Source organism: Mauremys mutica, chromosome 2 (genome assembly GCF_020497125.1).
Source record: "Mauremys mutica isolate MM-2020 ecotype Southern chromosome 2, ASM2049712v1, whole genome shotgun sequence".
Classification (NCBI taxonomy): domain Eukaryota; kingdom Metazoa; phylum Chordata; order Testudines; family Geoemydidae; genus Mauremys; species Mauremys mutica.
The window spans coordinates 221,113,730-221,129,130 of NC_059073.1; the positions used below are offsets into that span (position 1 = coordinate 221,113,730).

Consider the following 15,401-nt stretch of genomic DNA (forward strand, 5'->3'; position numbering starts at 1 on the left):
GTTTCCCTCCACTCCTGCTTGATGTCCTCCTTCCCTGAAACTTTCATCCTCCTCAGCAGCACAGAGGTTGTTAGATTGTGGATGGGATCACTCTTCTGTGTCCTGGAAAAGTCTCATCTATGTAATTCTCCGACTCCCATAGTTCCTCCAGTTCAGGCACTCAGGTCTCAAGAGTGGCTGAAGTGGTCTCTGAGGGTCATGTACTGCTTGCACCGAAGGCACACGTGTGGCACCTGCCCACAAGGCAGGTAATCATACATCCTGTATTGAGTGCAATAAACTGGATCACCCCACTCTGCTGCTGCACTTCTGCCTGTATTATTTTTACTCTTGAAGTGTTTTTTGTTGGTTTGTGCATGGATTTTTTTTCCTTTTGGGGGATGGTAATTGGCCTAAGTTTAGAGACTGTTTCTTAGGTGTATCTGGCTCTCATGATCCCTCTCTAAACTCCCTTGCAAAACTCCCTTTTGTTGTCCCTGTTTACTAGCTCCTCTGGTCGCTTACGAGCTTGCTTTTTAAGCCCTTGTTCTCCCTAAACTAGCTCTGCTCCCTTGTCAAGGGATCCTAAAGGGATTAGAGATCAAAGGATGACAAACTAGAGCCTTGTTAGGAAGCTCTTGGCCTTGCCTAGTAGGCCCATAGGCCCATAGTACACAGCCCCCCCAAGCAGACCACACTATAAACTTAAATTAAGCAGGCCCAGCAAGCAAGCATACAACAGTCACACTAACGAACATCAAACCCACTCCAAGGGGGTCACATAGTCATCCCTCTTTCACCTGGAGAACTCCCTCGCAAACCTTCCTATTTGCTGCTCCTATTTGCTAGCTCCATTTTAAAAACAGGGTAGGAGGTTTCTTCTGTTGAGACCAAAGTAAGTTTCAACACTGTTGCCATTCTGTCTATCAACGTGTGGAATTGTAAAACATGTCCCCAGTTTATAGGCTATTCTGGTGCTGTCTGCAAGCCCTTGGGGTAAAATTGATGCAAATCGAGCACCTTCAGGGGATGACAGGCATCTGGTATGGACATCTGATGCCGTGAAGATTGCTGGGCAAGGGATACACCTCTTGAAGCCAGAGCTTTTAGCTTTTGGATCTGCCATGAATCTGGTAATCGGAAACAAACCCCAAAACTAACTAATCTAACCTAAGAAATAAAGTTATCTTTTAAAAATAAAGATGAACCAGACATACTAACCTTCACACTAGAACTAATGCCTAACAAGAATATTGCACTAAGGTACTGTTTTCTCTTACAGAGAAGGATCTGTGTGTGATGGACCCGGAGAGCTTCACATCCCTCTGTTGCTGTGGCTGGAAGGAAGTGAGGTGGACCCTTTTATAGTTTCACACTCAGAACGTTCCTAAATGGAGAGGTGAAGTGTTAGGAAGTGCACCTGAATGCTTCAACAAGCACCGCTATGAGATATCACCATCAGAGCCGTGTCCACGGGTGCATCTCGCGAGTGGGAACACACAGAGAACGCTCTAAGAAGAACAACAAGTTTTCCTTCATAGCTGCTACTCCTGACTTTGAAAACCCTCTCATCTCACCCCCAAAAATGAAACATTAGGCAAAAACCAACACAGAGGACACCACAATGACCCAATTATGTATGTTCAAAGAGAACTCTGATGTTGGCACAGGGCCGGAGGAAAAAACTCTCAGAGATATGCAGACAAATAAAGAGGCACTAATAGTGAAGAGCTGGAATAGAGAAAAAAATTGTGTGCAAGAGATGGCACTTATATAGTGTTATCCCAGCTGTCAATCTAACCCTTTGTAGCCTGCTGCTGACACTTCATGGAATCAGTCCAACTAACTGGTGAGCTGGCACCATAACAAAATGCCAGAGTTGACTTCAGCCAAAGCACCGTAGAAGCTGTATGAAACAACTGTGGAAGCTAACAGCAGAATTAAATGCAAACATCAATTCAGTTGCCTTCCCCTATGTTTAGCTATTTATTTTTGGTGTTTCTAATCAGGGCATTCGTTTACACAACTCTATTGAATCTCTACCAACCCAGCACTTGGCTGGACTGGCTTTCAAAACTGAAGAGTTGCTTCAAATAACCACATATTAGCGTGTGTTGCCCTGATGACTAGGACAAAACGATGTGAATAAAGCTATTTTAATTGAGTTACTACCAACTTTGGTCTAAAAAAAGGAAGGAGCGGCTGCAGAATTGGCCTAAGAAGGCTCTTATACCTTGGCTGACACACGTCTACATATGCAGTGTTGTTGTAGCTGTATAGGGAGACAAGGTGGCCTGAAGAAGAGCTCTGTGTAAGCTCAAAAACTTCTCTCCCACCAACAGAAATTGCTTCAATAAAAGATATTACCTCCTCCACCTTGTCTTGCTACTTTGCTACCTAGGGTAGCAGGGTGAAGAGCGACACTCTGTGAATTTACACTAATGGTAGTGTAGTATTCTGCCTGTCTGCCTTTAGTACACTACATAATCAGACTTTAGGTTTAATTCACAAGCATTTTTTTATGATGATCACTAATCGAAGTTTGAGAGGTAGAGACAGTTTAAATATCTATGGAATATAAAGTAAATCTTTACAATGACCCTTTATTTAAGAGAACATTCTAAATCAGAAGGATCAACAGGCTTCCAGCTGTGTCGTCCCCCACCTCCCTGGCACCTCCCCCCCACAACTTTTACAATTCCTAAAACTCAAAACAATGGAATATAGCAAACAGCAGCATCTACAGAGATTTATGATATCTCAATAATTTTAAAAAGCAGTCAGATTTGCAGAATTCCTCTCATTTATCACAATTATTATGTCAGACATTTTCTAAGCAACTTTTTGGCTAAAAGTTTGCTGACAAAACATTAAGTCTAAATCAATCTTGCAACCATGTCTTCACATCACACATCATAAATTTTCCCCTGTAAATTAAGTTGTACTTTCCAATAAATCAGGTGTTTTTTTTTAATTTTCCTATTAGAATGTACTAGAGGATGATAAAGCTTCCTAACCTATAAGTGGCAGGGTGTTAAGATATTAAAACTTTGTCCTTTAGAATTTCTAAAAAAGTCCCAAAATTAAAAGACATCAAAGTCAAGAGCAGAGCCAAAGAAAGGACAGACTGCTTACACTAGCAAAATCTTTCCTTGTTGTTCCGCTCAAACCTGAAGACCTCCTGAAGCTGAAATTAAAAGAGCCACTGGGCTTCATGTGCAGTTAGCTTTTCAGAAATGAGCAAATACCATTCTAATAGCCATCAACTGTGACCCTTTCACAGCTGTCAAAATAGAACATGCAATAATAGTTACACTCCTCCTTTCTCTCCCCCTCCTTTAGCCAACTGCTCATGTAAACTACAAAGGAGAGCAGGCGTAGCCTAGTGATGATAGACTGTGTTCATTAGGGATGATGACAAATAAACAAATATTAGCAAAACCTATTATGATGACAAGAGACACCCAGCTTTATTGACTCATCCACATAACTTAAAATGTACACTCTCCCAAGCAAAAGAGAATTCACTTATTATCTAATAGCAACCCTCAAGGAAAATAGAAGGGAGCAACAAATAATTTTCCACCCCACCCACCGCCCTAAATTGCAACCAATGTTCATAACAATAGTTTAATATGAAGCTAAGCTGAATTTTTATAAACATTTCTATTGAGCAACAAGAAATTCACATCTGTTTCTGTCTTAGAATCATTCTAAATTTCTCCAAAGCTTACAGTTAATCCATCTGGGGAACAAACATTTCTAACAACAACACTGGGACAGACTGAACGCAGACATAGTCCACTGAGTTGTCAGACTGTGATACTGAGAACTTCTGCCTACTGGGGAATAACGTAGAGTATTCATGTGGCTACATAAAAGGCTAATTACTTACAGCAGGGTGTCCAGCACAGTAGGTGTAGCTGGCATGGGACTGGTAGTGCAAGCTTGCTCTTGGAAAGGTATATGTGTTCCAAGCAGGTTGGCTGCTGTTCCACTGTGAGCTAAAGCCAGGGCTCATGGTCACTCTTGATTTACTGTTTTGGTACGTTCTCACTGTGGAGCTGGACTATCAAGAAAGAAAGAAAAATGCAATATAAAAATAGCTTTTAGAATATATTACAAACAGTCCAACTAAATTTAATAAACACACATATACATATCTCAGCACACCATCGTGAACAAAGAGGAGCATTCCCATTAAGGAAGTGAAAGAGGCATAATTTCAGGGTGAAAAAATAGAAGGCATTTTGTAGCACTGTTCTACAGTAAATATAGAAGAATGAATGAGTGTTGGAATTTAGACTGGGCCACACATCAAGAGGAGAATTTAATGGTGATACAGATTTGAGAAGCTGTTTGAAATTTACATATAGGATTACTTCACAAGATTGATTCTTAAAATTTCCTATTTCTTTCACTGGTAAGAACTGAAAATTTAAATCTACTGTACCAATGACTAATTAAGGAGCTTCAAAGTGAACACTCTAGCACCTGTGCTCAGAAAGTTTCCTCAGATTTTGCGATTCCATCTCTTGGAAAAATATGGTGGGTTGGGGCAAGGCAACATATTACAAAGCTGTCCCTAATTTTAGAAAATTGCAACCTCCCACGAAAGACAAGCAGGCTTTAGGACCAAAGATTTGTTAAACTGGGCCCCCAAAAATTGACCCACCCAAAATTAGTTGTCATTTTAAAAAAGTATGGCCATAATATATTTGCTACAGTCAGGGGTGGCTCTAGGAATTTGGCTGCCCCAAGCACGGCGGCACGCCGCGGGGGACGCGCTGGCGGTTGCCAGTCCCGCGGCTCTGGGGGACCTCTTGCAGACGTGCCTGCGGAGGGTCTGCTGGTCCCGCGGCTCCAGTGGAGCATCCGCAGGCATGCCTGCGAGAGGTCCACCAGAGCTGCGGGACCAGCAGACCCTCCACAGTCATGCCTGCGGGAGGTCCACCGGAGTCGCTCGTCCCGTGGCTCCGGTGGACCTCCCGCAGGCATGACTGCGGAAGGTCCGCCGGAGCCGCCTGCCGCCCTCCCGGCAAAATGCCGCCCCAAGCGCGCGCTTGGCGCGCTGGGGTCTGGAGCCGGCCCTGGCTACAGTCAACCACACCCATTGAAAATACAAACTTGATGCCTTCATCTACAAGATGTGGCAAACTGACCCAAATTGTGTATGCACTAATAATCATGTATGTTCTTTCCTGATATTTTAAACTTTTTACTACAGAATGCTGTTTCCACTGTAGAATATACCTCAGGACTATTTTAATTGATAAGCACTGGTCTTCTAGACAAGAAATAAAATCACTTTCAGCCTTTGCGGTCCATCTTCCTCCCCACTCCCCAACGCCCCCGCCCAAAAATGGATACATTTTTGACCAAATTATTTGCCCAGGATTCCAAAACAATTCAAATACTGAACATATTTTCTCATTTTATTCTTCTCTCCTTCGTTACAGTTTTTTCCCCTTCACAGAGGAAAGGAAATGAAATTTGGCACTCATTGATTCAAATTACACCAGTGAATTTTACTTATGATATGATCAGTCCTATTCTCAGTGACGTCAACAGCTAAACTCCCATTGACTTTAATGGGAACAGGATGTGATCTTGTTTAAAAATATATATATATCAAACTCAACATTCTTTACAAATGTGCCCTCAAGTAAAACCGATATATCATAAAGGAAAATGGAAAATATGGCTTAAGTCAAAAGGACATACTAAATTCATGTTAAAATGGTGATCCTAGTAGTTGGGGTATATTTAGATAGAGCCACCATAAATTGCACTCTGAGGACTGCAGTTTAACTTATTTTTAACCACCTTTTTCAAGAACACAGATTATATTTTATATGTAGATTGTATTAAGTACATGTCCATTATTAGGCAATCATGAATATAAACTCCCTTCAACATCGAAATAATTTAATATAGTTGTGTAGAGGACAATAATACTTTATTATTATGATGTCTATAACTGCAATGCCTAGGGACCAGCCAAGATCAGGGCTCGTTTGTGCTAGGCACTATACAGAATGAGGGACAGTCGCCGTCCTGAAGAGCTTACAACCTAAGTGGACAAGACAGACAGGTTACAGGGAAAGGATATAACACACAAGCAGAGCGAGCAGAGTGATGGTTTGAAAAAGTCATGTTTGTTCCATATTTGGTTAATATTTTGGTTCTGGGTTTTGTTGGGGAGGGGGAAATAGCTAAATAGGAAAGACAAGGGAAGGAAGGGAAGCCATAGCTATTAGCAGAGACGGGGACAATTTTCATCATCTTTCCCATTTTAATACCATATTTAGATGGCTGTTACAAATTGGAACTTACAGTGCATGTTGGCACTAATAGCACATACTGTATTTATTTAATTTTATTTTTAAAAGTTTAAGTACAGAAAGAATGCTTTGGTTATCAGACATTGTATAAACTATAAGTTCACGAAAAGGCTAAATGACTTCCTGTGTATGTTTATTTCCTGAACTGCAGATTAGGAAGCGTGTAAAGAGCAGTTTCCGCCCAACAGTTCTCAGTATCTCACCAGATTCTCTTCCCCGCGACTCCCAAGTAAAAGATTCCTGTGGTGTGATTTCTAAAGATTTAACTGATGACTAGCTGAACACAAAGCATATGAATGAACACTAAAACCCACACTCAACTCTCATTAGTCTGTGTATGTGACAAGTGGTTACTTTGTTCATTTACAAAAGGCTTTGGAAAAAAACCCTGCCCCTATAGTTAAAGAAGCTTCTTTCAAATAGATCTTTTTATATGAATCTAAATCATGGCAAGTCAAAGGAAAGCAGCTCTGGCTAGAAAGACTCAAGTTCTCCTTTTTACACCCTTTCCCCAAGGAACAAAAAATGTAATATCTTTTCTTTTATTTGACATATTACTTATCTTTCATATCACCCCTCAAAGACAAATCTCTCTGTGTGCACTCTGGTAGATTTGCTTCGATATGGAAGAAAAGGTTTGGGGTTTGTTTTGACCAGTCCAGACAGACAGACAGAGCCATAATATGCTGCCTTGGTCTCTGCCATTTGTAGATGTCAGATATTAAAGTGTGACTGTTCATTAAATTACCTTATAAATGAGCAGAAAGACTGTTCATTCCTCTATAGAATATTCTATTTATGTTGTGCTATGGTATAGGGAAAATCTTGATGCTGCTCACCGTTAGGTCTGATATAGCTGGACTGTACAGGCCAGTGGAAAATATTTGTGGCTGACTGGAAAATAAAAAGACATTGGCAGTTGCAGATTATTAATGTATCATTTACATTACCGCAGCAACCAATGTCCTGTTGTGTCGGGCTCTGTACAAACATACAAAGAATTGCCAATACCCCCGACTGTTTGAAAATCAGAAACAAGCCTCCAGAAAATCATGATATATTTAAACATCAAATTTGGGGTTCTTTTAATTTACCTTTAGTGGTCACTTGGGTCATATTTTTCAGCTTTTCTCTGCAACAATGATGTCTAGAAACTTACCTTTTTTTAAATGAAAGCTGACATTCTCTTATAAGAAACACAGCAACTAGCATGAGATGTGCAATAAAATCATAAGTGCTGACAATACCACAAACAATAAAAGACAGACCCCTTCCCTTCAGAGCTTACAAGAGGTAAAATAAAAAACTCTGCAGATGAGAAGTTGGAGATTTCCATTTCCCATGCTCTGCATCTCCCCAGTAAAGACTCTCCCACCCCCATTTGTCATCTGACAACGGTGAAGAACCTCAGAAAGAGTCACCTTCTCCTAACACTAATGTTCAGAATGAGGGAAAACTATCATCCCTAGAGATTCTCTCTCTCTTCCTCTGTTACATCTTCCATCTAGAATCTCCCCAATGGTCCAGAGAAGACTGGTGCCTCCCCATACGAGGGGAACAAGCTAAAGGGGAGGAAACGTGACTGCACCATGTGTCTCCTCCCCACCCTGGGGCCCCCACACTCTCCCTGCCCCCCCTTACCTGTGGAGGGGAGGGGCTCTGTCCTCCTGCTGCACTGCCTCCCTGTCTGTTTGGCTGCTCTCCTTGGCAGCCGGGCCTGGGCAGGGAGTGGGAGGGAGCTGCTTCTGGTCTCTGCTCTGTGCACGTAGCCAGCTGCCTGGAAAACCCCAACCTCTTCCTGAGATTTTGCTACTGTTTAAAAGTCCTTTACCTCATCCAGACCAACTCACACCTTATTACTAATTATTATTATTTATTCATATTACCATAGCTCTGAGGACACCTAGTCCTGGGTCCAGACCCCACTGTATTAAGTGTTGTACAAACACAGAACAAAAAGACAGCCCCTGCCCAAGGAGCTGACCATCTAAGACAAGGGACAACCAGATGGAGGTGTACAAGGAAACAATACGTCAGTATTGGTCAACAAGATAGGCAGTGGTCTCTGCACACCAGCAGCCTAGTTGTTAAGTTTTTTTGTATACATCACAGCAAAGGAGAGTTTTGAAGAGGGATCTGAAGGTGGAGAATGAGGTACCTTTGTGGATGTTTATGGAAAGTTCCTCTCAAGCATGTGGGGCAACGTGGGAGAAAGCAGGTTTGAAAATTTAACAAGTGGGCAATGGAGGCTGGCATCAGAAGGCGGCGAACATCAACAGCTCTGTATCAAATAAGGGATGATAGGTAAGGTAGGGATTGACTGTGAAAAGCCCTGAAAAGGAATATAAGCATCTTATTTTTCATGCGATATAAAAGGGGGAGCCAGTGCAGGAATGCAAAGAAAGGAGTGACATAATCAAAGAAATGGGCTAGGAAAATTATCCTACCGGTAGCATTCTGAAGGGTCTGAGTGAGGCAAAACTGCATTTGTCAAGCCCAAAGAGATCCAGATTGTCATTGCTTTCAGAAGTGGTAAGACATTAAGATGTTACAGTTGTGAACATTGTAAAACATCGATAGATAAATTCAATATAGAAGCTCTTTAAAAAACATCTCATCCAGGATGTGAGAGGAAGGTTTATAATAACTGCTGTTATCGGGGGAGTTCCCTTTTCTCCAATCTGTTTCATGATGGGAGAAGAGGAGTTACTATTTTTGGCCTCTCTCGTCTCAGTGGCTAACCTCTAGAAAGAGCCAACATGCAAAGAGATTTCCAATTTAATCAGCCTCCATGTGATCTTCTGAAAATTTGCAGTTATCTGAATGTCAGGCAGTCAAGAAAGGAATATACTCTGACCACCAACATTAAGGTGTCAGGGGATACACTGAGCATTGCATGACTCTATTCCAGAAGTGAGCAAGGATGATCATGTCTTTAAGACACAGGATTAGGAGTCAAGACATCTGGAATTAGAGCTGGTCAAAATGGTTGGTTAAAGTGGTCAATGAAAACTGGCCTTTTCCTCAAATCAGAAATTTCTGTGGGAAATGTCTGTTTGACATTTTTTGTTTTTTCAGGAATCAAAACATTTTCAGCTATCAGTAAAAAATGGAAAAAATCAGGTGTTTTGAAGAAAATCAAAACCTTTGTAGAAATCTTTGATGTAAATGAAATTTTGTTTTCATCAAAAAATGTTACGAGACAAAAAACAGTCCCAAAAAAATTCCTGTTCATTTCTACCTGCAATATATATCCAGCTGCACAAAAAACTCTTTGGAAGCTTGGACAAATCACCTTGAATCTGTGCCTCAGTTTCCTAATCTGTTAAATATGGCTAATAATAATTCACAGGAGTGCTGTAAGACTAAATTTACTCATGTTTCTGAAGTGCTTTTAAGATCTTTGGATGGAAGAGACAGAAGTGCAAACTCTTACTATTCCCTATGTCTAATTGCTGTCAGGAATTAGTTCTTTTAATAGCTGATGCTCAAAGGCTAACTGAGGTAAAAAAATAGTTTAGTATTTATATAGTACTTTTAATCTTCAAAGGATGTACACACATTAAATAGTGACAAAACTTTTGACTAGTCCAACCTCTCCAGCCTTTTAAGCAGTTTATAGTAGATCTAGGAAACAGCAGCTACTCCTCATTTCCTTCCTATTTGCATTTGAATAAAGCAAGTAATTTGACTAAGATATTAAACAACATACAGTAGTTCTGATGTAGACTTAAAAGTCTTAATAGTATATTGCGTGCACTGTCCACTGTCATTTATGACACACTACCTTGTAATTTAAAACTGCACAATAAACTGCTTTTCTAAGGAAAATATTCAAAGGGTAATTCAGAATTTCCAGATAATTTAAATTCTTCTTTTCATTAAGTCAGCATTGACTGCAGCTTTTTTATCCCTGCTTGCCAGTCAGTTTCAATTGTATACTAGTGTCACTTGCTTTAGCACTGGCTTGCTTTAGCACTTGCTTTAGCACTGTTAAAGAGACAGGCCCAAATTCTGCTCTAGGTTACATCCATGCATCGAATTCATGAACCTTTAGGCGGATTAAATGGGTGTAAACAACATGAGAATTTACCCTATGCTGTCTAAACCTTTAAAATTAACTCAGATGTGCGTGGACTGAGAAAATGACTTCAATTTGGGTCTCTCCAATACCCAGGATTTTGAATATTCAAATTACTTCAGCCTTTGGCTACTTCTTCAGGCACAGTATCTTTTCACAAAGCTACAGAAGAGAAGTACGCCTAGTAAGTATCTTCTGCCACCAAAGTATCTTCTTTTGGGCCTCAAAGGATTACAGGGCAAGACAGGGCCGATTGTAGCAACTGCTGTTGTTGCTGGAAGTGCCACTGGCTCAGGCTCAAAATGCACCATGCCACGAGACAGAATCTGGGTCTAATCTACAAAAGACTGGATTCATTACAAAAATATGATCACTTCCATAATTCCAAGGTTTTCCTAGAGACAGAGATTAAAAGAGCTGCTCTAGAAGATTCTCACACAGGCTAGGATGGCAACTTTGTCTCATTCCTCAGGGAAGAAAAAACTTCGCAAAGCAAATTAGAAGAGTTTGACAACAATATTAATATTTGAAATGTCAAGGATCGTGGATGGTGAAACTGGAGAGAGTTTTCTTCTACAATGGCATTGAGAACTTAATCGGGAAGGAAATAAGGGGGCAGTGACTTATTTTACCAGCTGAGGCAGAGTTTTCCTGCTCTTACGTTTCCCGTGATTTACATATTACAACATAGAGATAATCTGTCCAAAGAGGACAGAGATAGTAATCGCTTGCCCATTGCAAATTTTGAGTTTACCCAGTTTATTCTGCATCTTTTATGAAGAAGCACCATGGATTTTCCAGAATTAAACAACATTTGGTTGGTGACACAGCATGACTGGCCCCTTTAAGAAGGGTGGGGGGGCAGTGCACTTGTGACTCATCAGTTGCCTCCTGACTGGGCTTGAGAGGACACCTGGGCCACATCAAGGACTGAGGATGGGGCAGGTAGGAGCTGCCTAACGGATCCAAAGAGAGACTGGAAAGGGGCAAGTGAGAGCTGACTGAGAACAGAGGAGAGACAGGAGCAGCAATGGAGAGTTGCCTGAGGGAAAGAGCTGCAAGGAACTGAAGGGAGAACAGTAACTGTGAGTGCAATGATGAGTTCTGAGGAAAGCTGCTGGGAGGGCGGGCTAGAGCTGGGGAACCCTGCTGAGTTGCAGGAAGACTTGTGCACAGGTTCCTATGAATGAGAGGAAAAACCAGTTTGATCAGTGTAAGCTGAATCCAGAAGCAAAGGGTTGACTCTGTAGAGAGGTCCTGAGGAGCAGGGGAAGGACTCACAGGCAAGGAGGCCTGGAAAGTGGAACACTGTAAGGAACTCTCTGGCAGAAGACACAAATGGAGGGCTGCAGGAGCAGCCTAGGAACAAGGGATTGCCAGAAGGAGGTGCCCCAGATTCCTGCAGGGAGCTTTCTCGTGGGAGACCTGACCTATGGTTACAGGAGAAAGCTCACGGGAGAGAAGCAGGTCTTGGAACTTTTAGATGGATAGCCTACAGAGTCAACCTGGCCTGGCAGAGTGATGAATGGCCTACAGAGTGCTAGAGGACCGGGGGGAGAATGGTTATTGACTATTAGCTTCATTGATTCCAAGGCCAGCAGGGACCTAATGATCATCTTGTTTGACCCCTGTATAACCCAGGTCATAGAACTTCCCCAAAAGAATTCCTAGAGGGTATCCTTTAGAAAAAACAGAAATCTTGATTTTGGAACAGCCAGCGATGGAGAATTCACCATGACCTTTGGTAAATTGTTCCTATGGTTAATTACGCTTATTGTTAAAAATGTACTCATTTTCAGTCTCAATTTGTCTACCTTCAGCTTCCAGACATTGGATTGCATTATACCTTTCTCTGCTAGACAGAGAAGCCTATTAAATATTTGTTCTCCATGTAGATACCTATAGACTGTAATCAAGTAATCCCTTAACTTTCTCTTTGTTAAGCTAAATAGATTGAGCTCCTAGAGTTTACCACTATAAGGCAGGTTTTCTAATCCTTTAATCAGTCTTGTGGCTCTTCTCTGAACCCTCTCAATTTATCAACATCCTTCTTGATCTGTTGACACCAGAACTGGACACAGTATTCCAGCAGTGGTCTCACTAGTGTAAAATACTGAAGTTAAATAACCTGCGTACTCTAACTCGAGATTCCCCTGTTTAAACATTCAGTTGCACTTGAAGTTCATGTTGAGCTGATTATTCACCAGGCCCCCAAATCTTTTTCAGAGTCATTGCTTCCCAGGATAGAATCCCTCATCCTGAAACTATGCTCTACATTCTTTGTTCCTATATGAATACAATTACATTTAGCCATACTAAACGCATATTGATTGCTTGAGCTCAGCTCACCAAGCAATTCAGATGGCTTGGAATCAGTGACCTATCCTCTTCATTATCACCATTCCCCTAATTTATGTGTCATCTGCAAATTATCAGTGATGATTTTATGTTTTCTTCTAGGTCATTAATAAAAATGTTAAATAGCATAGAGCCAAGAACTGATCCCTGTGGGATCCCTCTAGAAACATACCTGTTCTATGATGATTTCCTATTTATAATTACATTTTGAGAGGTATCAATTAGCAAGCTTTTAATCCACGTTAATTTCATATCTTTCTAGTTTTTTTAAATCAAAATGTCACAGGATACTAAGTCAAATGCCTTAGAGAAATCTAAATATATTGCATCAAAACTATTACCTTTACCCAATCAAACCTGTAATCACATAGAAAAATCAAATCAATTTGACAGGATCTATTTTCCATAAATCCATGTGGATTGGCATTAATTATATTATCTTCCTTTAATTCAGTGGTGGGCAACAGGTGGCCCGCAGGTCGCCCACCACTGCTTTCATTCTTCTTTAATCAACTCCTTTCTCAGCCACTCCATTACCCGTATTTTTCCGTGTATAAGACGCCCCCGTGTATAAGACGCCCCCAACTTTTCTAACCCCAAATTCAGGTTTTTTGTTTTGTTTTGTTTTCTTTGCCGCTCCAGCCGCGCTTCAGCTGTCCCCCCCCGACTTTGCCGCTCAGGCACAGGAAGAGAACGCCGAGGTAGGGGTAGAGGGGCCGAGGAGGGCCATGCGCCCCGGCTGGTCTCCGGCGGCGGCCCTGCCCGGCTCCTGCCGCATCCCTCCCCGGCCGCGCGACTCCTGCCCTGGCCCCGCGTCCCTGGCCGCCCGGCTCCTGCCCCGCGTCCCCGGCCGCCTGGCTCCCCGCGTCCCCGACCCCCCGGCTCCCCAGCCCCCCGGCCCCAGCCGCCCAGCTCCCCGCGTCCCCAGCCGCCCGGTTCCCCGGCTCCCCGCGTCCCCGGCTCCCCGCGTCCCCAGCCGCCCGGCTCCCCAGCCGCCCGGCTCCCCGTGTCCCCGGCCGCCCGGCTCCCCGCGTCCCCAGCCCTGCGTCCCTGGCCGCCCGGCTCTCCACATCCCCAGCCCCGCGTCCCCAGCCGCCCGGCTCCGGTAGTGCGGTCCGGGCACTGAAGCGGCCGCGACCCCACCTACCCGCATGCCCGGCTCCAGACACTGCCTGGCCCCGTAGCTCCGGCCGCGCGACTCCTGCTCCTGCTCCTGCCCCGGCCCAGCGCTCCCAGCTCCAGCCGCGGCTGAACTTTAGCGCCGCCAGCCACGTGCAGGCAGCGCGGTAAGGGGGCAGGGGGGGGTGTTGGAGAGAGGGCAGGGGAGTTCGGGGGTGGGGGGGTGGATAGGGGTTGGGGGGATCAGAGGGCAGGGAACAGGGGTCTTACTTCCGTGTATAAGACTACCCTCAATTTTTAGTCTAAGGATTTTAGGAAAAAGTATAGTCTTATACACGGAAAAATACGGTATCTTGCCCAAGATAAATGTCAGACCAACAGGTATATAATTACCTGGGACATCCCATTTACTGTTTCTGAATATTGGCACAACATTAGCGTTCTTCCAGTCTTCTGGAACATCCCCAGTGTTTCAAGACTAGATGAAAAATCAACATTAATGGACCAGTGAGCAACTCAGCCAGTTTTTAAAACTTTGAATTCAAGTTATCCAGACCTGCTGATTTAAAAATGTCTACCTTTAGTAGCTGCTGTTAAATATCTTCCTGAGACACTAGAGCAGTGGTTCCCAAACTTGTTCTGCTGCTTGTGCAGGCAAAGCCTCTGGCGGGCTGGTGTTTTTACCTGCCACGTACGCAGGTTTGGCTGATCGCGGCTCCTAGTGGCCGCGGTTTGCTGCTCCAGGCCAATGGGAGCTGCTGGAAGTGGCGGCCAGTATGTCCCTCAGCCCGCGCCGCTTCCAGCAGCTCCCATTGGCCTGGAGCAGCAAACTACGGCCACTGGAAGTTGCAATCGGCCAAACCTGTGGACGTGGCAGGTAAACAAATCGGCTCGGCCCGCCAGGGACTTTCCCTGCACAAGCGGTGGAACAAGTTTGGGAACCACTGCACTAGAGGAATGGAAAGAGTATTATCTTATGATATAAGTACATCATCTGTTTTTCCCTCAAATACAAACCAGAACTGTTTGTTGAACTAGAATTATGAATAATAATGCAGAAAAGGCAGAACTGTTTGTTGAACAGTTCTGCCTTTTCTGCATTATTATTCATAATTCTACCATTTCCATCTAGTAATGGACCAATACCATTGTTAGAAATCTTTGTTCCAAGTATACTTAAATAACTCCTTCCTATTTATTGCATGATCTGGGGATGGTGATATTTGAATCAGATTGAGAGCTGCTGCACTGTAACCTTGTTTTACTTTAGGGTTTTGAGAGGAACTGCTTTCACTATGATGAATCTGCATATTGTGGCACTTTGACTAAAAGAGTTTGAATTTGCCAACGTAAGAGACTATGTTCCTTTCACAGGTGGAAAGAAGGAAACTGATGCAAGTACACCTGTTTGCCATCAGAGGGTGATCAAGAAGGGGGTTGTTTTATGACATTTGGGGATAGCATTGAAAGACAGAAGAAATGTTTGCAAGACATGGGATTTAAATTCAATATGTTGTACC

The 15,401-nt window shown here is 43.0% G+C and overlaps 1 protein-coding gene across 8 annotated transcripts in view; it reads right to left on the bottom strand.

Moving 5' to 3' along the window:
- Window positions 1-15,401, bottom strand: part of RBMS3 (RNA binding motif single stranded interacting protein 3) — a 939,633-nt gene that overhangs the window by 646,343 nt on the left and 277,889 nt on the right. For 7 of the 8 annotated variants that reach the window (XM_045008010.1, XM_045008014.1, XM_045008013.1 and 4 more), the window contains one exon: window positions 3,875-4,048. In XM_045008010.1, the coding sequence (XP_044863945.1) occupies window positions 3,875-4,048 (174 nt within the window). Of the gene's footprint in view, window positions 1-3,874; window positions 4,049-7,162; window positions 7,218-15,401 lie in introns of all 8 variants that reach the window. The other variant, XM_045008009.1, reaches the window with a different exon arrangement.